This window comes from Oncorhynchus masou, chromosome 1 (assembly GCF_036934945.1).
Source record: "Oncorhynchus masou masou isolate Uvic2021 chromosome 1, UVic_Omas_1.1, whole genome shotgun sequence".
NCBI lineage: Eukaryota > Metazoa > Chordata > Actinopteri > Salmoniformes > Salmonidae > Oncorhynchus > Oncorhynchus masou.
The window spans coordinates 68,681,580-68,704,898 of record NC_088212.1 but is presented as its reverse complement, the minus strand read 5'-3'; the positions used below and the strand labels follow the sequence as shown (position 1 = coordinate 68,704,898).

The following is a 23,319-nucleotide window of genomic DNA, read 5'->3' as shown; positions in this document are numbered from 1 at the left end:
ATGATTTCAGTATTGAATACAGTACATCCCTACAGTAGGTTCAACCGTGAAATGTCAATGTATATATGAATTGGGGGGAAACATTTTCAAAAATTCAAGGAAAAATCGTTAGAGGTGTGTGGCCTCACATGCATTTGCACTGCTCAGAGACAGCTATATGTGTTGAATTCAATGTGACTTTGTTGAATGTGCCTGCATAACATGTCCTGGCTACCTACACCTGCCCTTGCTTGTTCTCTGCATTTGCCTCTGCGCTGATCGTCTTTGTTGAGTTTCCTAAAAACAGCCACTTCCATACATCTACAACCAGAGGTGACTGTTTTGTAACAGGTTAGGAGAACTTACACAGCAGGTTAGGAGAATTAACGTAGCAGGTTAGAATAATTAGGTTAAGGATACGGTTGGGAAAGGGTTAGCGATAACGCACTCCTTGTAACACCAACTATTGACTGCAAAAAATGCGTCTCTTATTTCCAATAGACATACTGTACATCAGACATACAGCGTTGATCTTTTCACTGTGTAGCTTCTGCCACTGTGTGGCTAAAAAAAAGCCACTACACTGACTGAACTGGAAACCTCAACTTGTCAGTCTGCTGCTGCTACCAGATACAAGGTGATGAAGACCCACGCACCTCTTCCTTCCCTGTGCACGCACGCACACACATTTTGTGAAGGTATTACTTCAGCCATTAGAATTCTATTCATATAAAAATTAAAATAAATTAACAAGGCAACAGTAAATGTCATTCGCATGAATGATGCAGTGTTAAAACAATTCTAATTAAATCATACTCTACCTTAACCATGTTATGAAAAATAATGCGATTAAACATTTGCATTTAAAGTATAACTTCTCAATGTATATAAACAAAGTCCATAAAAATCTAACCATTCAAAACGAATACAATCTGAACAGCATAATATAATATTGCACCATAAAGAAAATAATTTGCAAAACTGCAGCATCCCAAATTGAAATTAATGTAAAAAAGGATGCTATTACACATGTGCATTTAAAGTGTAACATTTCAATATATATATATAAACATATATATATATATAAACAAAGTGCATATAAATGTAACAATTCAAAACAAATATAATCTGAACATAGACTATTGCACCATATCAAAGAAAAATAAATAACAATGTGCAAAACTGCAGCATCCCACTTAAAACATTAAACTGGTCCCTCTTTTCTCTCTTCTTTATTGCCATGTTATAACCAGCAGCAGACAGCAATGCTGACCATATTTTGCTTTTGAGAGATTTGCATTTAGAAAGGAGGGAACGGATGTGGCTGCTATGCAGTCTCCCTGTCATGACTTCAGTAAGCCGTGGGTAGACAGAGGCCTTGTTCTTCCACCAGCTCAGAGGATCTGCAGATCTTTGGAGGGGCTCCTCCAAATAGGATCGGACCTCCATTATGGCATTCCTTTGGCCGCCTTTCCTTCCAGTTCTCTGCTGCCAATGACTGGAATGAATTGCAAAAATCACTGAAGCCTTATCTCCTTCTCCAACTTTAAGCATCAGCTGTCAGAGCAGCTTACCGATCACTGTACCTGTACACAGCCAATCTGTAAATAGCACACCGAACTACCTCATACCCATATTGTTACTTATCCTTTTGCTCTTTTGCACCCCAGTATCTCTACTTGCACATCATCATCTGCACATCGATCACTCCAGTGTTAATGCTAAATTATAATTATTTCACCTCTATGGCCTATTTATTCCCTTACCTCCTGTCACGGCTGTTGAAAGGAGAGGACCAAGGTGCAGCGTGGTGAGTGTACATTTTCATTTATTAATCAAAATGACGCCGAACAAAACAAATAACACTACCAACACAAACCGTGCTCCTCAAAGGCTATGTGCCCTAAACAAAGTCAACTTCCCACAAAGACAGATGGAAAAAGAGCTACCTAAGTATGGTTCTGCTGCCTCTGATTGAGAACCACACCCGGCCAAACACAAAGAAATAGAGAACATAGAAATAAAGAAACTAGAATGCCCATCCTTAGTCACACCCTGGCCCAACCAAAATAGAGAATAAAAGCCTCTCTATGGCCAGGGCGTGACACCTCCCTACTCTTCTACATTTGCACACTCTGTACATAGATTTTTCTATTGTGTTATTGACTGTACGTTTGTTTATGTGTAACTCTGTGTTGTTGTTTTTGTCGCACTGCTTTGCTTTATCTTGGCCAGGTGGCAGTTGTAAATGAGAACTTGTTCTCAACTGGCCTACCTGGTTAAATAAAGGTGAAATAAAAATTTATAAAATGGCATCTGCTGAGGGATTCCTTCGGGCTGCATTCCCAGTTGCTCTTTCGTCAAACAACATCCAAACAGCAGACGTTTGTGTTACTACTGCTGGTGCTTCTGCTCCATCTGATCCCTCTTATTCCTGTTGCCCTGATGCCTTAGCCAGCTGACTGCTGGGGCTGTCCCTCCCTGCTGCTGAGGTTATTCTTTGAAGAACCTCATCAATCGCTTTGGCATCACTGAAAGCTAACTTCTTAAACCTGGAGTGAAGTGCAGTGGTTTCTGATTGCACGTGATTATATTCCATTCTGTGGAACTTTCTGTCCATTGATGAACATAAGGTGTCCATCAACACTGTCACATGTCCTGTGGTTACATTTGCTTCTCTCTAGCGGCTGGTTGTAATTCGCTGCAGACCCTTACACAGGAGTATCATTTTTTCAGGCTGTCATATAGCTGAAAAGAGAGAACAGTAACTTATTAGTTCAGGTTCATGTTTTGTCTACTGATACTACATTCTCATCTACTGCTCATATACATATATAATACTGGATTAAATAATGACGTAGTAATAACTGCTTACTGTACCTCTCTCCACTGATCTCCACAGTGACCTGCCAAAGGGTTCCAGGACTCTGCACACAGCCTCCACCACATCCCATTCCTCTTGGGTCAGAGCATCAACAGGTGCACATCTCTACCCTGACAATGGCCAGGTTAGAGGTGATGGCATCCTTTGACTCAAGAAACCTCTTCAACATATAAAATATTGAATACCACCTTGTTGTGCAGTCTTGTTTAGGCCTCAGCTCAGGCAATCCCATCTGGCTTTGTGTAAACTTTAGTTTTTCAGTACCTACTGTGCTCCAGTGGAAGTATTCCACAGATGCTTTCACTTTGTCCACACTTTGTCCATCACCTTCAGAGCATCTCTTACAATCAGGTTGATTATGTGGGCAAGACATGGATGATGGGTACATTTAAACATTTTCATTGCTTTGGTTATGTTAGCTGCATTGTCGCTAACACAATATACCACTTTTCCATATACTTGCCATTCCCTGGCCACTCTAAACAGTTCCTCAGTTCCTCTCTACAGTTCTCTGAGGTGTGTCTGTCGCTGAACTCAAAGCAGTCCAGAAGACAGCTAGATATAGAAAAATCTTCAATTAAGTGACATGTAACCGACATGTAAGAAGTGGTTACCCTTGATGTCCAGCAGTCAGTGGTAAGGCAAACTGCAGTAGCTTTTTGGACTCTTTCCCGCACTGATGCCTGTGTGCTCTCGTAAAGTTGTGGAATAAGTGATTTTGAAAGGGTTTTCCGGCTTGGAATTGTATTCATTCGATTTAGACTATTGCTATAATTTCTAAAACCTCTGTCCTCCACATTCGAAAATGTCTGGAAATCGGTGGCAATCATTTTAGCCAATGCAATATAAATGTGGCCTTGTTTTGCTACAGACATTGGCATAAACTGGTCCATAGAAGACTGCGTTGCTGTGTGTCGTGGAGTAGGCCTACTTGACTAAGTGGATACATCTCCCCGTGTGGAGGTGTTGGCTCCACCACTATCACTAGCAGGCCCGCTAGTTTCTTGAAGCTCCTCTACAGCTAGCTTCACAGTTGGGTGCACAGTTCGCATATGTTGGTGTAGGTTGTGCGTAGAACCAGCTTTATATGAGATTTTGTTTTGGCAAATTCTACACTGTGCTCTAACATTGTCTACATTATTAAAATGCTACTGTGCTTCCGACTCATTTTCCAGCTGTTGTTTTTCCAGCTGTCCTTCCTTACTCTCTCTCCTCGGCTTCTAAGTGTGTGACTTCGAGTGAGTTGGCTCGGCCCTCCCTTGCGCATCTTTGGTTCATTGGTTGACACTGCGTGTCTGATTGACAGGAACAACAGGTAAGGCTGTTAGTCTGAGCAGACATAACGAATGTGTGTGCTCTTGAGAATTTAAGCCTATATTATTTTATTTATATTTTCGTTCTTTGAATTAGTTAATTCTATTCATTTAAATATTTTGATTATTCATAACTTATTTTTTTGTATATTTTTATAAATAGATTCGGCTCTTCTGATGTGCGAGCGTGCTCCCAACGCTCACCTACAACAGCCGACTCGTTCGCGAACGACCCATCTCTATGTTATTGCATATGTTGAGTCAGTGTTTGCCGCATGCGCAACAAATTGTGTTACAATATGAATATCCTTGACTGATGTATATGCATTTAAGTGCCAGGCCATACATAGGTGAACGTTTATTGGTCAATAGTGGCCATGTTGTTTTCGGTACTAGTCTGGAAAATATTGCATTAAGAGACATTTGTCCATAAATGCCATATGTAAAGTTGTGTGCAGATCGGCCATTCGGTTCCAGCAGAGTAGCATTTTAAGTGTTTTTCACAAAATTCTAAATTGCGGAAAATCCATCGTGGCGGACCTTATGGGTCCCTGATGCAAATGTGTTCCTTGTGAGGAGAGGGGCCTATGTACCGAATTTCATGACTCTAGGTCAAAACGGGGTGAGGAGCGTGACCTTCGAAATGTGCATTTTCAATCTCTTATTATAGCCACCATCTGGCCAATCAGTAATTTTGTAAACGCCTGCTCTCTATGGCAAGACTCATTATTCACCCAAGTTTCGTTCAAATTGGCCTAGTGCTTTCTGAGAAATCGCATGTGATTAAAATGAACATATAAACGAAAGGATGGAGACAGATCCATAGTCCCCTCCCGATTTAATCGTGGGGGCCAATTAATATTAATGTAAAAATGTCAGGAAACCATGCCGAGAAAGCATTGCAATTTGTTGCAAACGGATTACAAATGTACAGAACACACCCAAATTATGAAAAGCAGCACTCACGTCTCCAGTTATTCTCTACTGCCTCTCCTTGGCCTGAAGAGGCATTTCTTCCAGAACTCTGTGGGCTCTTCTACAGTGACGTCACTGGCAGAGATGTCATGGCGTCTGTGGGGCTGAAGCTGGAATTAAGCTAGCTTAAAGCTGTCGACAGTGTGTAAATCGAAATGGAGAAAAATGCAAACCTGCATCGAGATGTTGGAGGAAGTACTCTATGTGCTACTATTGCAGGAAAGATGGGCGATATTAAAACAGTTGGCGGAATGAAGGGAGCGACCGATACGTGCAAGAATAGTGAGCGTTCTCTCAGTACTTTGGTTAGTTCTACTACTAGCTCCAGTAGTGCCCCTAGCACTGCTAGTAATGATATGTCCAGTGTTGAGAAATTAGATATGGCAGAAATGATCGAGTCTCTCCCGGTGCAAGAGAAGAACATTCAATCGAGTGGTTGGTCGGAGACATTGTCCTCTGGATCTGGAGATAATTTGAGTAACGGGATGGGATATGGCACGCAACTGGCTACAGGAAATAACGAGGGTGCCACCTCAAAGTTAGTAAACAATCAAACGGATGGCGAGCCTTCCTCAATGGGGGTAAGGATTACAGATGGTGAAGCTGAATTGTTGGGTCGTGAGTCAGTTGAACCAGCGAAGCTGGCAAAACCGACCGACCTATGTTCGGACAAAACAAATACGGGAAACGTCAAATGTGGAGTCGCGATTGACAAAACCATATGCGAGGGTTTGCAGAGTGGGAGTGACCCGTGCATCGCGGCAGAATCTAGGAGCGCCGACTCACTTGAGTCCTTCTCGAACCTCAACTCCTGTCCCAGTTTCGATCTGAACAGTGAAGGGTTGGAGGACAGGGGGCTGGCAATAACACTACAGAGCGAGTATGGGGCTGATGGAACTAAGATCCCGTGCACCAAGGACCGGGGCGCTGGCCAGTCCATATACCACATCAAGTGGATCAAGTGGAAGGAGGAAAACACACCTATCATTACCCAGAATGAGAACGGTCCATGCCCATTGCTGGCAATTATGAATGTCCTACTGCTGGCATGGAAGGTAAATGACTGACATCATAACCAGACCTCTGAGACAAGTTTACATGTGGTGTGCGTGATGCCATTTGGAACATTTTCACATCTATTATTTGTCAATACTAAATTCCTAATAGAGAAGTAATTCTGAAGCTGGTCATCATAACTACGCTATCTGTTGTATTATCAGTTTAAAATAAAAATTGAATGATCAGTAGTAAAATAAGCTATTGTCACCTGCCAGAATATAGAATACCATGAAAAGTTAAAGATTCATAAATAATCTTCCTTCATTTGGGCAGAGTTCAAATTATACCGCTCATATGCATTCATCTTTATTTTCTCTTAATACTCAATTATTGTAATTTTATGATGGAGTTTGTTGACAGGTCACATTGACCAATTATGCCATAGACCCAGTTGTATATATTTTCCCCATGCTGCAGCCTTGGCAGCTCAGTCTCTCTCTTATAAGTAGTCTCAGAGCTTCCAATTTAGTCATTTTTAAGCCTCTGGTTTCAATTACATCATAAAGATAATGTTTATTTATTGTCAGTGACAGTTGGTTGGCAGGCGGTGGAGATTCTGATTCAGTATGTGGCTTCACAACTTAAACTGCAGCTCTGTGTCTGAAACCTTCCCTAAAACTTCACTACCTACTGTGAAAATGGGTGACATGAAAGTGACTGTAAACAGAATTCTTTGCTTCAAACGCCTGTGTGTGTGCTGACAGTTGTGCAACTGCTAACAATGCACTTCTGGTGACTTTAAACACAGTTTTCCACTTCCCAGGTGTGGCTGTATTTACTGTGAACCATAATCATGGGGGAGGGAGATTCCTGTCAGCCAGGTTCTATTGGCCTGACTAATTTTAGTCATATTGTTTGGTTTGTTAAATAATGTATGTGCTTCCATTACAGGTGAAGATGCCACCAATGATGGAGATCATAACTGCTGAACAGTTGATGGAATATCTTGGTAAGTACAAGTGGGAATCTGTTTACGAAACCGAAGACCCAAGTGTCATTTAAATCAGTGACCTGTTCTTTTGGTGCTCTCCTGGAGGGTGAAATGTACAGTTTATTCCTGGTCTCTAGTATTTCTTTAAGTTTACGGACAGTTGTGACCTGTTTTTTATTTTATTTTTAAGCCTGATACAAATTCAAGCCACCTTGACGGTGCTCAAAGGCAATGGGAAATACTGTAGTTTTCTTTGGTTTTGAACCTGCCTGGAAGGTCCATGTCACAAATTGCTAGTCTGGCTGTAACTGTAGTACACCAGTGCAGTGGAGCATTGAGCTGTAGTAGAAACTAGCCTGGGAAGTGCAATGTGACCTTAATGACAGAGTACTGGAGGGCTGTAATTATGCCCCACTGCCTGGGAAGGCATTACTGTATGAATAATCACAGGACCTGCCTCACTGCTGCCTGGCCCTTCAGTTTTATTATACTCATTTCCTCACCTCCCTTCAGTAGACTGTGGATTTGCTGCCTCTCCTAGCTTTAGGATAAATTGCTATATAATATGGATTTCATATGATTTAAGCAATGGCACACAGTAATTGCATAGCTGCTGTGAAATCACCAATATGCCAATATTACCTGAGTTTTCCTTATAAATTAACAAAACCTCCACTTGATTTTTAGCCAGTGAATACAATGGAAGATTCTGTAATAAATTCAATACTGTACCTGGATCATTATGCGCATTCTGGTCGTCACCTAGCTGCTAGACCTGCCCTCAGGGGAGTGCATATGTACTTGTACACCCATTAGTTATATGCCTGGAGTCCCCACAGATGTGGTGGGTAGGTTTAGGGTCATAAAATATTGTATGGATGAAGGGTGGGCAGGCGAGTTGAATAAAGAGAAAACAATGCATAAAAAATCCATAAATGTGCAATTCATATCTATAGACTACATTGAGGTTTTCATTTAATTATTTCTGTCTGGCGTTAGGCCCTAAAGCTTAGGCTACACACTAACTGTAGTGCCCTAAATACACGGCAATTGCCAAATGCATTTGGGGACTTGGGCAGAAAAGTTCAAATCGATCCACTGAGGCAAAAAGGACAATGTCGGAGTTTAATTCAATAATAGAAAATCTGCGAAATGGAGCGTTGATGTTTGGGGAAAATGTAGTAAAGTAGTAAAAAGGGAGGATGGCAGTTCTGGCTATGCCATGTGTGATGATTCAACAGTCTCAAGACGGGGAATTCAAAATGGCACATCAAGGGACCTGTACTGTTCAGATGGGTTAAATGTAATAGTAGCCTAACTGAAACGTGGATTGACTGTAGGTCTATAACCTTTCACATCGCCTAATATAATATTAACTCCTGCAGAATTAATAATAATTATTGTTTCTTTCAGCATCTTGAGAGAATGAATGTGCGGTTAGGGACAGTCTATAAAGGTGGCGGTGCTATCTTTATCAGCATCATAAAAGTGTAAGCCATCGCTTTACCTTTATTATTATTATCTTATTATTTAAACCACATAAAATATTTATCCAAGCCGGACTGAGATCTTATCAAAAACATGTTGAGCTGTTTTAATTTTCTAAACCGATGAAACTGATGTCATTTAGACATTTTTGCATGTAAAATCTTTCATGTTTTTTTTAAGTCATTCAATTTTCTCCTTGTTCCCAGAACGTATTTGCTGTGTGAGAGAAGCAGAGATGAAAGACAACAATTTTAACAAAGTCAACTATACTGAACAAAAATATAAATGCAACATGCAGCAATTTCAACCATTTTACTGAGGTACAGTTCATATAAGGGAATCAGTCAATTGAAAACAGTTCATTCGGCCCTAATCTATGGATTTCACATGACTAGGCAGTGGCGCAGCCATGGGTGGGCCTGGGAGGGCAGGCCCACATGGGAGCCAGGCCCAGCCAATCAGAATGAGTTTTTCCCCACAAAAGGGCTTTATTACAGACAGAAATACTCCTCAGTTTCACCAACTGTTCAGGTGGATGGTCTAAGATGATCCCGCAGGTGAGAAGCCGGATGTGGAGGTCCTGGGCAGGCGTGGTTACACGTGGTCTGCAGTTGTGAGGCCGGTTGGACGTACTGCCAAATTCTGTAAAACAATGTTGAAAGTGGCTTATGGTAGAGACAATTAACATTACATTCTCTGGCAACAGCTCTGGTGGACATTGCTGCAGTCAGCATGCCAATTGCACGCTGTGGCATTGTGTTGTGTGACAAAACTGTCCATTTTAGAGTGGCCTTTTATTGTCCCCCAGCACAAGGTTCACCTGCATAATGATTATGCTGTTATTCAGCTTCTTGATATGCCATACCTGTCAGGTGGATGGATTATCTTGGCAAAGGATAAAATGATCACTAACAGGGATGTAAATTAATTTGAGGGAATTAAGCTTTATGTGCGTATGGAACATTTCTGGGATCTTTTATTTCAGCTCATGAAACATGGGACCAACACCTTATATATTTTTGTTCAGTATAGATTGAAACATTAACACTATTGATTTCTAACATTATTCTGGTGAGCAAAGGTTTATTTAGTCTTCTCGGACAAGAAGTAATTACAGAAGAGAAGCTGTCTGTATCTAATTATAGACTAACACAGTTGACTAACAGGCCTAAGTTTCTGCTTATAATTTCTGACATTTTGGTAGGCCATCTAAACATGTTTCCTTCTCAGTTTGTGCAACAAATTTTCTGTATTTGTGGGTTAGGGTCGGATGAGGGCCTCAGATTTTCATCAGCGCTTGCGGATGGATTATTACCAATTGTGAGCGGGCGCGGATGAAAAACAGCTCACCCGCGTATCGCTAATACCCATGTGAGGTCAGGTGGTATGGTCCAGTATAGACTGACCAGGAGGACTGAAGAATCCCTGTGGACCAAGCCCTGCTAGCGTCAGGGAAACAGGAGCTGTGTTCTCTCTCCATGCGTGGCACGCTGACCCCACTGCCTCCCTCCGTAGCTGGGTGCTGTTATGATGAAGAACCAGGGGTGTCCTGTTACTAAAGGCATTCTCATCTAAGCTATAGAGAGAGAAAAATCTGTCACTATAGCCAAGCCCTCTTTTCATGGCAGTGGTCAGTTTGGTTTCAATTTGACCAGCTCTATAATTCTTTGACTGGTGCTATGACTAGTGTCCCGTTTTGAGTGTGTTCTAGCTAAATGCATCATATAAAGACTGTTAGGCATCAATAACAACTCTAACTATAAGAGAAATGGAGTCACCAGCTGCTGAGTTCTGAGAGACGCCAGAAGTCCTGAAATGTATCCACATTAGTCATGCCATGGGAGTTGTTTACTTTCATATGATCATTTGGGAGTTCGGTATAGAGGTCAGTTTGCACTAAAAGACTCCTGACTGTTTGTGCTACATTGTCCTACATTCTGCATGTGATTAGCAGATTCAACTGGTTTTTATTTAATCTGTATTAGTCATTATGAGCCAAGACACAGACTGTCGTTAATTTATGGCTAAGGATATTTCTCACCATGGTTTAATTACAGTGTACACTGTCGTGCTTCATTGGGGGACATGTTAGTTAGCTACCAATAATATAAACAGCTAAATGTGATTGGGGAAACAGAGGGATGATTCTTCATTGTCAAGAAATATATTTTTGATGTCAGTCATGCGAATATTCATTACATTTCTCAGTTTGCTGCTTCTCTTCAAGTATTTTTCATTTTTCCTGGTTTCAATGATGTTTCTAGAGACAATATCTCTCCATCACTCAATACCTAGGTTTACCTCCACTGTATTCACATCCTACCATACCTTTGTTTGTACATTATACCTTGATGCTATTTTATCGCCCCCAGAAACCTCCTTTTACTCTCTGTTCCAGACGTTCTAGACGACCAATTCTCATTGCTTTTAGCCGAACCCTTATTCTACTCCTCCTCTGTTCCTCTGGCGATGTAGAGGTGAATCCAGGCCCTGCAGTGCCTAGCTCCACTCCTATTCCCCAGGCGCTCTCTTTTGACGACTTCTGTAACCGTAATAGCCTTGGTTTCATGCATGTTAACATTAGAAGCCTCTTCCCTAAGTTTGTTCTATTCACTGCTTTAGCACACTCTGCCAACCCGGATGTTCTAGCTGTGTCTGAATCCTGGCTTAGGAAGACCACCAAAAATTCTGACATTTTAATTCCAAACTACAACATTTTCAGACAAGATAGAACTGCCAAAGGGGGCGGTGTTGCAATCTACTGCAAAGATAGCCTGCAGAGTTCTGTCCTACTATCCAGGTCTGTACCCAAACAATTTGAACTTCTACTTTTAAAAATCCACCTCTATAAAAACAAGTCTCTCACCATTGCCGCCTGCTATAGTCCACCCTCTGCCCCCAGCTGTGCTCTGGACACCATATGTGAACTGATTGCCCCCCATCTATCTTCAGAGCTCATGCTGCTAGGCGACCTAAACTGGAACATGCTTAACACCCCAGCCATCCTACAATCTAAACTTGATTGCCTCAATCTCACACAAATTATCAATGAACCTACCAGGTACCTCCCCAAAGCCTTAAACACGGGCACCCTCATAGATATCATCCTAACCAACTTGCCCTCTAAATACACCTCTGCTGTCTTCAACCAAGATCTCAGCGATCACTGCCTCATTGCCTGCATCCGTAATGGGTCAGCGGTCAAACGACCTCCACTCATCACTGTAAAACGCTCCCTGAAACACTTCAGCGAGCAGGCCTTTCTAATCGACCTGGCCGGGGTATCCTGGAAGGATATTGATCTCATCCCATCAGTAGAGGATGCCTGGATATTTTTTTTAAATGCCTTCCTAACCATCTTAAATAAACATGCCCCATTCAAGAAATTTAGAACCAGGAACAGATATAGCCCTTGGTTCTCCCCAGACCTGACTGCCCTTAACCAACACAAAAACATCCTATGGCGTTCTGCATTAGCATCGAACAGCCCCCGTGATATGCAGCTGTTCAGGGAAGCTAGAAACCATTATACACAGGCAGTTAGAAAAGCCAAGGCTAGCTTTTTCAAGCAGAAATTTGCTTCCTGCAACACTAACTCAAAACATTTCTGGGACACTGTAAAGTCCATGGAGAATAAGAACACCTCCTCCCAGCTGCCCACTGCACTGAAGATAGGAAACAATGTCTCCACTGATAAATCCACCATAATTGAGAATTTCAATAAGCATTTTTCTACGGCTGGCCATGCTTTCCACCTGGCTACTCCTACCCCAGTCAACAGCACTGCACCCCCCACAGCAACTCGCCTAAGCCTTCCCCATTTCTCCTTCTCCCAAATCCGTTCAGCTGATGTTCTGAAAGAGCTGCAAAATCTGGACCCCTACAAATCAGCCGTGCTAGACAATCTGGACCCTTTCTTTCTAAAATCATCTGCCGAAATTGTTGCCACCCCTATTACGAGCCTGTTCAACCTCTCTTTCGTGTCGTCTGAGATTCCCAAAGATTGGAAAGCAGCTGCGGTCATCCCTCTTTTCAACGGGGGGGACACTCTTGACCCAAACTGCTACAGACCTATATCTATCCTACCATGCCTTTCTAAGGTCTTCGAAAGCCAAGTCAACAAACAGATTACCGACCATTTCGATCTCTCCATACGTTCTCTGCTATGCAATCTGGTTTCAGAGCTGGTCATGGGTGCACCTCAGCCACGCTCGAGGTCCTAAACGATATCTTAACCGCCATCGATAAGAAACATTACTATGCAGCCGTATTCATTGATCTGGCTAAGGCTTTCGACTCTGTCAATCACCACATCCTCATCGGCAGACTCGACAGCCTTGGTTTCTCAAATGATTGCCTCGCCTGGTTCACCAACTACTTCTCTGATAGAGTTCAGTGTGTCAAATCAGAGGGTCTGTTGTCCGGGCCTCTGGCAGTCTCTATGGGGGTGCCACAGGGTTAAATTCTGGTACCGACTCTCTTCTCTGTATACATCAATGATGTCGCTCTTGCTGCTGGTGAGTCTCTGATCCACCTCTACGCAGACAACACCATTCTGTATACTTCTGGCCCTTCTTTGGACACTGTGTTAACAACCCTCCAGGCAAGCTTCAATGCCATACAACTTTCCTTCCGTGGCCTCCAATTGCTCTTAAATACAAGTAAAACTAAATGCATGCTCTTCAACTGATCGCTACCTGCACCTACCCGCCTGTCCAACATCACTACTCTGGACGGCTCTGACTTAGAATACGTGGACAACTACAAATACTTAGGTGTCTGGTTTGACTGTGTCTGGTGTCTGGTACCCTTGTAAAACTTACCATCCTACCAATCCTAGACTTTGGCGATGTCATTCACAAAATAGCCTCCAATACCCTACTCAACAAATTGGATGCAGTCTATCACAGTGCAATCCGTTTTGTAACCAAAGCACCATATACTACCCACCATTGCGACCTGTACGCTGTACGCTCTCGTTGACTGGCCCTCGCTTCATACTCGTCGCCAAACCCACTGGCTCCATGTCATCTTCAAGACCCTGCTAGGTAAAGTCCCCCCTTATCTCAGCTCGCTGGTCACCATAGCATCTCCCACCTGTAGCACACGCTCCAGCAGGTATATCTCTCTAGTCACCCCCAAAACCAATTCTTTCTTTGGCCGCCTCTCCTTCCAGTTCTCTGCTGCCAATGACTGGAACAAACTACAAAAAGCACTGAAACTGGAAACACTTATCTCCCTCACTAGCTTTAAGCACCAACTGTCAGAGCAGCTCACAGATTACTGCACCTGTACATAGCCCACCTAAAATTTAGCCCAAACAACTACCTCATTCCCTACTGTATTTAATTAATTTATTTATTTTGCTCCTTTGCACCCCATTATTTTTATTTCTACTTTGCACATTCTTCCATTGCAAATCTACCATTCCAGTGTTTTACTTGCTATATTGTATTTACTTTGCCACCATGGCCTTTTTTTGCCTTTACCTCCCTTATCTCACCTCATTTGCTCACATCGTATATAGATTTGTTTATACTGTATTATTGACTGTATGTTTGTTTTACTCCATGTGTAACTCTGTGTCGTTGTATGTGTCGAACTGCTTTGCTTTATCTTGGCCGGGTCGCAATTGTAAATGAGAACTTGTTCTCAACTTGCCTACCTGGTGAAATAAAAAATAAATAAATTAGGTCTAACTCAAATGTTGTATTGACTTCTCATTAGTGTGTTTTGTACCAGGGGTAATAATGATTGTATGCAATAATGTTGTTACCTTTTGGTTAGATGTTACATTTTTAGGATGCATTGGCTAGGAAAATGTCATTTAGAATTAGTAATTTTGTCTGTTGTTGAACTGGGAGAGCCTTGTGTTTCCTCCCCACAGAATCTGCCTCTGAGTCCGTAGCGCTTGGTGTCCATGACTGATAAATTATAATTGAATTGCATGCATTAGACTTTGGTTCATTTTGCTGGAAGAAAAATTATCATCTACAGTGTGTGCATTTCATTGTCAGACAACACTATGACCAGGCAAATCTAATTTGACCTTCTTCAAATACTTTTTTATAAAAGAGGAGGCAAACAATAAACTGTAAACTGTACCCTGCTGGCCAACTGACATGAAACCCTGAGAGAGGAGACCATTCAGACTGACCCAAAGCATTAGCACATTGAGAGACAGAGGTAGCCTAGTGTGTGGGTCTGATGGAACACATAACTCACTCCAACCCCATAGCTCTATGTTGAATATCAGTAAGAAGCCACAGAGGCCTTTACCCCCTCTCCCGCCCACTCAGGGCCCTCTCCCCCCCACTCAGGGCCCTCTCCCCCATTGTGCCCCAGATGGAATCCCCTGATTGCTCCCTCTGTCTGCAACTCTGCACCTTGCTCATCTGCTCCTACAGATACCCATGGTTGATTCCAAGTTCAGTGTAAAAACACTCCCTGTCTCTTTTGAGCACCCTGACTCAGTGAGCACTTCAACCCTTCTGCAAATCACAGGTGACAAATAGTAATGAAGCACAGCGTTTTCATTTCATGCAACTCCTGTTTTTCCGACTGTCGTGTTAGATTTCCTAGAGGACTGCTCATGGTTGTAGCCATCCCTCTTGTGTACAATACCGACCTTTAACTGCGTTATGCAGGCTGTGTGTGCGTATCATCCCAGATATGCCTCTGAGTCGTCTCTGCTCTTCTTTCACAAGTGCCCATAAATTGCAGCTCCGTGTTTGTGGAGACTGCTTTGTCTTTACTCCAGCTAGTGGCTGAGAGCTCATAATGAATGGATTGGTCCCTGGTCAAACATTCATGTTGTGTAATGTCCTGGAACATGTAGATAGGCCTGTCTCCTAGCCTCACCACTGCACTTCAATACGCACAGTTATTGTTTTATGCCCAGACAAAAAACAATGGCTTGTGAAAAAGAGCTGCTCACAAGAAGCCCCATTTAACGTGGGCTGATTCAGGCGCTGTATTAATAACTACTGTGAGGCCCATAGGGGCAGAAGTGGAGGAGATGTATGTTGTATTAAAGAGGCTGCTGGTCGGTGTTGGGATTTAGTACTCAGTGGAGCATGCCAGTGAATCATCATCAGCAGCAGTAGAGGCCCAGGCAGGGAGGGCACAGTCTAGAGTCAGCTGGCAGGGAACAGGGCAGGCGGGGGGAGGTAGGGGGGGGTATGGCCGGGGGTTCCCTGGGCATAGAAATGTCCGAGTCAGTTGACTGGCCTCAGCTGGGTGCATTCATGGCCAGGGCTGAGGAAGCCTGTGTCTGAGGAGAGGATATGGAGATCGAATCAGAGTAGCTCCCCGGCTCTCAAACACACTGACTACTGGCTCACTTTGTTAAAGTAAGATAGCAATCGTTGGATCATGTGAAAAGGTAGGCCTATTTTTGTTATTCAGATATAAAAGTCTCAGAATCATTATCTTGTAACATAAAATATCTCGCGAGTGGGTATGTTTTTGACAGCTAGACACTGCCGCTATGTATTGCTCAGAGAGGGGAGGGTGGAGTTGGGTGCGACGTTAATGGTTGGATGACAGGTGCACTGTGATTAGCACCACATGGCTCTTCACAAGGCTCTCCCTGCCCGCCCCAGGGCTACTCTCCCTAGGTCCTACACTAAGCCCTTAACCACTCTCTAGCAGCTCACCACTGGCCAGAGCTTGACTGACCCCGCATGCCTGGCCAAGCCCTTCCTGGAAAAACAGCTGGCCAGCGCTTAGCACTCAACATCCCGCTTCTCACTGAGGATTAGACACCTCTTATGAAATCAGAACATAGTCGATAATATCACCTCTTCACTTGGGATTGACGTAAGCAGGCTGTGATGTCACTGGTGAGCGGGCAGGGCTCTACCCTGATGATATTTTCCCTCTCAGCTCCCCTTGTGTGTCTGTGGCTGCTTTACTTAGCCTGTATCCCCAGGTCCTCTGATGTTGCTTCATCCTCTCTCTCTCCCTCGCTCTGTCTCCCCTGCAGGAGACTACATCCTCGATGCCAAGCCGAAAGAGATTTCTGAAGCCCAGCGGCTAAACTATGAACAGGTAAAGACTGTTACCTTAACACAATCAATAAGGGCAGTTATTCACTGATCATACGCATGTCTACCGGTTCATCTCTGTGTCTGTCTGTGGCTCATGTTGGAGAATCAGACAGGCATGCAGGATGAGGCAGGCAGGCTCTAGGTTGTTGGGCACCCCCCCTCTCCCTCTTAGATCTCTGATGGCAGAGCAGCAGCCAAAAAGTAAAGCAGCAGCATCACACTATTAACTCGCACCACGCCAAGGGGGCTCACTTGTTCTCACTTCCCAGCCTAAAATATCCCTGCCTCCCATTTAGTGACTGCAGTTCCTGTCTTCTTCTATCCAGAAATATATCATATTCTAAATGTCAACGATGCAATGTTAAGATGAGTGTTTATACGGTCATGTGCACTTGCGCAACATTTGCATTGGGAATGAATCTCCAGAAACACCAATGAATATATATTTATGTAAGATGAAAATAAGCATCATAATGATTATGGTTGTATGGAAAAACAGCCCACTGCCCTGGAGCTGTGTTTAGCCCCTAAATAGCTTCCATAAAAAACAGCCCACTGCCCTGGAGCTGTGTTTAGCCCCTATATAGGTTCCATAAAAAACAGCCCACTGCCCTGGATCTGCGTTTAGCCCCTATATAGGTTCCATAAAAAACAGCCCACTGCCCTGGATCTGCGTTTAGCCCCTATATAGGTTACATAAGCTGCGTCTTATCATGCCAACCGCACAACATGGTCATGAGGGGCAGGTCATGTCTCTTCACATCGCTGTGGGAGGGTGCTCAGGGATGCATGGCTGAGTTCAGATCGAGGCCAGTGCTGGGGCTCTGGGTGGTTCACATGGCCTGGCAGGGATGGCTTTATAATTCCCATCCACAATCCCATCCCTATCCCTGCTGCCTGGAATGTGGGAGGGCCATGGCCTTTCTTCCTCTCCTCCTTCTCTCCACTCTGCTGTGGCAAAGAACCAGCACATCTGTGAATGTTATTCTCTTCGCGGACGTCATCGCTCGGGGAGGAGAACAGTCATGTGTGCGTGTGTACATACCAGTCTCTCGATTACTGTCCAAGGAGAATGTTCTGACTGCCGTACAGTCGTACCTCTCCAAGCTCCTGCCAAGAATGCCAGCATCCTGGGGTCGCCTCTTCACTGTTGACGTTGAGACTGGTGTTTTGCGAGTACTATTTAATGAAGCTGCCAGTTGAGGACTTGTGAGGCTTCTGTTTTTCAAATTAGACACTATAATGTACATGTCCTCTTACTCAGTTGTGCACCGGGGCCTCCCACTCGTCTTTCTATTCTGGTTAGAGCAAGTTTGCGCTGTTCTGTGAAGGGAGTAGTACACCACGTTGTACGGGATCTTCAGTTTCTTGGCAATTTCTCGCATGGAATAGCCTTAATTTCTCAGAACAACAATAGACTGACGAGTTTCAGAAGGAAGTCCTTCGTTTCTAGCCATTTTGAGCCTGTAATCAAACCCACAAATGCTGACGCTCCAGATTCTCAACTAGTCTAAAGGTGGCCAGTTTTATTGCGTCTTCAATAAGCACAACAGTTTTCAGCTGCGCTAACATAATTGCAAAAGGGTTTTCTAATGATCAATTAGCCTTTTAAAATTATAAACTTGGATTAGCTAACACAACATGCCATTGGAACACAGGAGTGATGGTTGCTGATAATGGGCCTCTGTACGCCTATGTGGATATTCCATAAATAATCAGCCGTTTCCAGCTACAATAGTTATTTACAACATTAACAATGTCTACACTGTATTTCTGAACAATTTGATGTTATTTTAATGGACCAAAAATGTGCTTTTCTTTCTTTCCAAAAACAAGGACATTTCTAAGTGACCCCAAACTTTTGAACGGTAGTGTGTGTGTATATATACACTGCTCAAAAAAATAAAGGGAACACTAAAATAACACATCCTAGATCTGAATGAATGAAATATTTTTATTAAATACTTTTTTCTTTACATAATTGAATGTGCTGACAACAAAATCACACATTATCAATGGAAATCAAATTTATCAACCCATGGAGGTCTGGATTTGGAGTCACACTCAAAATTAAAGTGGAAAACCACACTACAGGCTGATCCAACTTTGATGTAATGTCCTTAAAACAAGTCAAAATGAGGCTCAGTAGTGTGTGTGTGTCCTCCACGTGCCTGTATGACCTCCCTACAACGCCTGGGCATGCTCCTGATGAGGTGGCGGATGGTCTCCTGAGGGATCTCCTCCCAGACCTGGACCAAATGCATCTGCCAACTCCTGGACAGTCTGTGGTGCAACGTGGCGTTGGTGGATGGAGCGAGACATGATGTCCCAGATGTGCTCAATTGGATTCAGGTCTGGGGAACGGGCGGGCCAGTCCATAGCATCAATGCCTTCCTCTTGCAGGAACTGCTGATACACTCCAGCCACATGAGGTCTAGCATTGTCTTGCATTAGGAGGAACCCAGGGCCAACCGCACCAGCATATGGTCTCACAAGGGGTCTGAGGATCTCATCTCGGTACCGAATGGCAGTCAGGCTACCTCTGACGAGCCCATGGAGGGCTGTGCGGCCCCCCAAAGAAATGCCACCCCACACCATGACTGAACCACCGCCAAACCGGTCATGCTGGAGGATGTTGCAGGCAGCAGAACGTTCTCCACGGCGTCTCCAGACCCTGTCACGTCTGTCACGTGCTCAGTGTGAACCTGCTTTCATCTGTGAAGAGCACAGGGCGCCAGTGGCGAATTTGCCAATCTTGGTGTTCTCTGGCAAATGCCACATGTCCTGCACGGTGTTGGGCTGTAAGCACAACCCCCACCTGTGGACGTCAGGCCCTCATACCACCCTAATGGAGTATGTTTCTGACCGTTTGAGCAGACACATGCACATTTGTGGCCTGTTGGAGGTCATTTTGCAGGGCTCTGGCAGTGCTCCTCCTGCTCCTCCTTGCACAAAGGTGGAGGTAGCGGTCCTGCTGCTAGGTCGTTGCCCTCCTACGGCCTCCTCCACGTCTCCTGATGTACTGGCCTGTCTCATGGTAGCGCCTCCATGCTCTGGACACTATGCTGACAGACACAGCAAACCTTCTTGCCACAGCTCGCATTGATGTGCCATCATGGATGAGCTGCACTACCTGAGCCACTTGTGTGGGTTGTAGACTCCGTTTCATGCTACCACTAGAGTGAAAGCACCGCCAGCATTCCAAAGTGACCAAAACATCAGCTATGAAGCATAGGAACTGAGAAGTGGTCTGTGGTCACCACCTGCAGAACCACTCCTTTATTGGGGGTGTCTTGCTAATTGCCTATAATTTCCACCTGTTGTCTATTCTATTTGCACAACAGCATGTGAAATTTATTGTCAATCAGTGTTGCTTCCTAAGTGGACAGTTTTTAATTTCACAGAAGTGTGATTGACTTGGAGTTACATTGTTGTTTAAGTGTTCCCTTAATTTTTTTGAGCAGTGTGTATATACAGTGCCTTGCGAAAGTATTCGGCCCCCTTGAACTTTGCGACCTTTTGCCACATTTCAGGCTTCAAACATAAAGATATAAAACTGTATTTTTTTGTGAAGAATCAACAACAAGTGGGACACAATCATGAAGTGGAACGACATTTATTGGATATTTCAAACTTTTTTAACAAATCAAAAACTGAAAAATTGCGCGTGCAAAATTATTCAGCCCCTTTACTTTCAGTGCAGCAAACTCTCTCCAGAAGTTCAGTGAGGATCTCTGAATGATCCAATGTTGACCTAAATGACTAATGATGATAAATACAATCCACCTGTGTGTAATCAAGTCTCCGTATAAATGCACCTGCACTGTGATAGTCTCAGAGGTCCGTTAAAAGCGCAGAGAGCATCATGAAGAACAAGGAACACACCAGGCAGGTCCGAGATACTGTTGTGAAGAAGTTTAAAGCCAGATTTGGATACAAAAAGATTTCCCAAGCTTTAAACATCCCAAGGAGCACTGTGCAAGCGATAATATTGAAATGGAAGGAGTATCAGACCACTGCAAATCTACCTGGCCGTCCCTCTAAACTTTCAGCTCATACAAGGAGAAGACTGTTCAGAGATGCAGCCAAGAGACTCATGATCACTGGATGAACTCCAGAGATCTACAGCTGAGGTGGGAGACTCTGTCCATAGGACAACAATCAGTCGTGTATTGCACAAATCTGGCCTTTATGGAAGAGTGGCAAGAAGAAAGCCATTTCTTAAAGATATCCATAAAAAGTGTCGTTTAAAGTTTGCCACACGCCACCTGGGAGACACACCAAACATGTGGAAGAAGGTGCTCTGGTCAGATGAAACCAAAATTGAACTTTTTGGCAACAATGCAAAACGTTATGTTTGGCGTAAAAGCAACACAGCTCATCACCCTGAACACACCATACCCACTGTCAAACATGCTGGTGGCAGCATCATGGTTTGGGCCTGCTTTTCTTCAGCAGGGACAGGGAAGATGGTTAAAATTGATGAGAAGATGGATGGAGCCAAATACAGGACCATTCTGGAAGAGAACCTGATGGAGTCTGCAAAAGACCTGAGACTGGGATGGAGATTTGTCTTCCAACAAGACAATGATCCAAAACATAAAGCAAAATCTACAATGGAATGGTTCAAAAATAAACATATCCAGGTGTTAGTATGGCCAAGTCAAAGTCCAGACCTGAATCCAATTGAGAATCTGTGGAAAGAACTGAAAACTGCTGTTCACAAATGCTCTCCATCCAACCTCACTGAGCTCGAGCTGTTTTGCAAGGAGGAATGGGAAAAAATTTCAGTCTCTCGATGTGCGAAACTGATAGAGACATACCCCAAGCGACTTACAGCTGTAATCGCAGCAAAAGGTGGCGCTACAAAGTATTAACTTAAGGGGGCTGAATAATTTTGCACGCCCAATTTTTCAGTTTTTGATTTGTTAAAAAAGTTCCACTTCATGATTGTGTCCCACTTGTTGATTCTTCACAAAAAAATACAGTTTTATATCTTTATGTTTGAAGCCTGAAATGTGGCAAAAGGTCGCAAAGTTCAAGGGGGCCGAATACTTTCGCAAGGCACTGTGTGTGTGTGTGTATATATATATATATATCTTGCCTTTTTGTTTGATATTGTCTGCTGCATATTTGAATATTCAAGCTCCTTTTTATATGATTTAGTGTTGAAGGAGTTCATCATAACAGAGTTCTATTTATAAATTCTGGCTTCAAAACATCAAATATCATTTGTCGGAGGATATGATGATTAAAATAGCGATTGCTTGGCTGCTGTTAAACAGTAACTCAGAAACTGGAGCAATTCGTAAAGGTTTATTCTGCAAAGACTGGTCATGTTCCCATAAATGGCACTCCTGAGAGATTGCACACTACCACTATTCACTTGACAGCGCTTTTATGGTTATACGATATAGAATATTCTATTTTATTGAGATGGAGATGCTCCTAAAAAAATAATGTAGCAGGATGGGAGTGTGTCGCTGTATGCAACATGATTGTGGATTTTAAGAGTGCACAGTTGTAGACTAAAATGCAGACTTAAACTGACGTAGGCTACTGATGGATTCAATTAAAATGTAACATGTTAAACTGTAGTTTTTATCCTGTTTAGTGAATGATTACTGTGAGAATTAATGGAGTTTAGGCCCTGAAACTGTGTGTATGCTAATTTAGAAACCATAACCCAATCAGAGAAGAGGAAATTGCCTAGGATCAGAGAGCAGGGTCAAGCCCAGAACAGAAGATGGACGAGGTGGGATTCTGACATCTGGATGAACAAAGAGAGGAGCATGGACATTCCACAGGAGCCAGAGGGAAACTCATTGGGGTCATAAATGTATCGCTGGGGTGGTGACAACTTCAAGAGGGTGGTGACCAAAAGGAGGGAAGAGTATAAGATGCTTTGTGAACTTTCTAAATATGTGCACTCAGCTGAATGTGTCCTTGGTTTTAAATACTTGGAACTTCTCTTGAGCTTTTGGTCTCAATTTCTTATTGCAAAGAGGTTGCAATAGCGTTTTTCTTTTTAACTCAAACTAATAAAGTTTTGTGCCCGATCTCCATAATACTCGGGGAGTTGTCCAGAATGCCATTGACATGAAAACTGAAGCAAAGCTCTTGCCTGTGTCTGTCAATTAGTCTGTCAGTCAGCTTTGTGGTCAGCCTGATTTGCCTGCGGATAGAGGTCTGGAGTCACTCACCAGTCCCAAGTGGAAGCAGAGCGTGTGTGAGAGAGAGAGAGAGAGAGAGACGTGCTGGCGAATGAGCGTGGTCGTGTGTGTAAGTGACTGCTGGGGGGAATAACATTTTGATCTGGCTCCCAGCATGTTAGTGGAACGTTACAGGAAGGCCGGCCTGTTTATCCAATCAGTCTCCCTCTTTCGTAAAAGCTGGAGTGGAACCATTGAATACTGGCCTTCATTGTCCAGGGAATAGTCTACTGTACATCATCACATGCAAATATCACAGGCTCTGTGTGGATCCCATTTTCAGCACAGAATTTATGATTAGTGTGGTTAGGGTGGCACTTAGATGTAGTCTGGTCATAATCTGTGGAGCAGGGCTTGGCCACACAGCAGGAGGGTGTGGGTGTGCAGAGCAGGCAGCATGTTGGGCACTGGGCAGAGCGGGAGCAGT

General features: G+C 43.5%; 1 protein-coding gene across 1 annotated transcript in view; it reads left to right on the top strand.

The window, feature by feature from the left end:
* The first annotated feature begins 5,232 nt into the window (after window positions 1-5,232).
* Window positions 5,233-23,319, top strand: part of LOC135549127 (ubiquitin carboxyl-terminal hydrolase MINDY-2-like) — a 32,263-nt gene continuing 14,176 nt past the window's right edge. Inside the window, exons 1-3 of the mRNA XM_064979178.1 lie at window positions 5,233-6,206; window positions 7,102-7,159; window positions 16,617-16,681. Of these exons, the coding sequence (XP_064835250.1) occupies window positions 5,307-6,206; window positions 7,102-7,159; window positions 16,617-16,681 (1,023 nt within the window). The 5' untranslated portion in view covers window positions 5,233-5,306. The remainder of the gene's footprint in view (window positions 6,207-7,101; window positions 7,160-16,616; window positions 16,682-23,319) is intronic.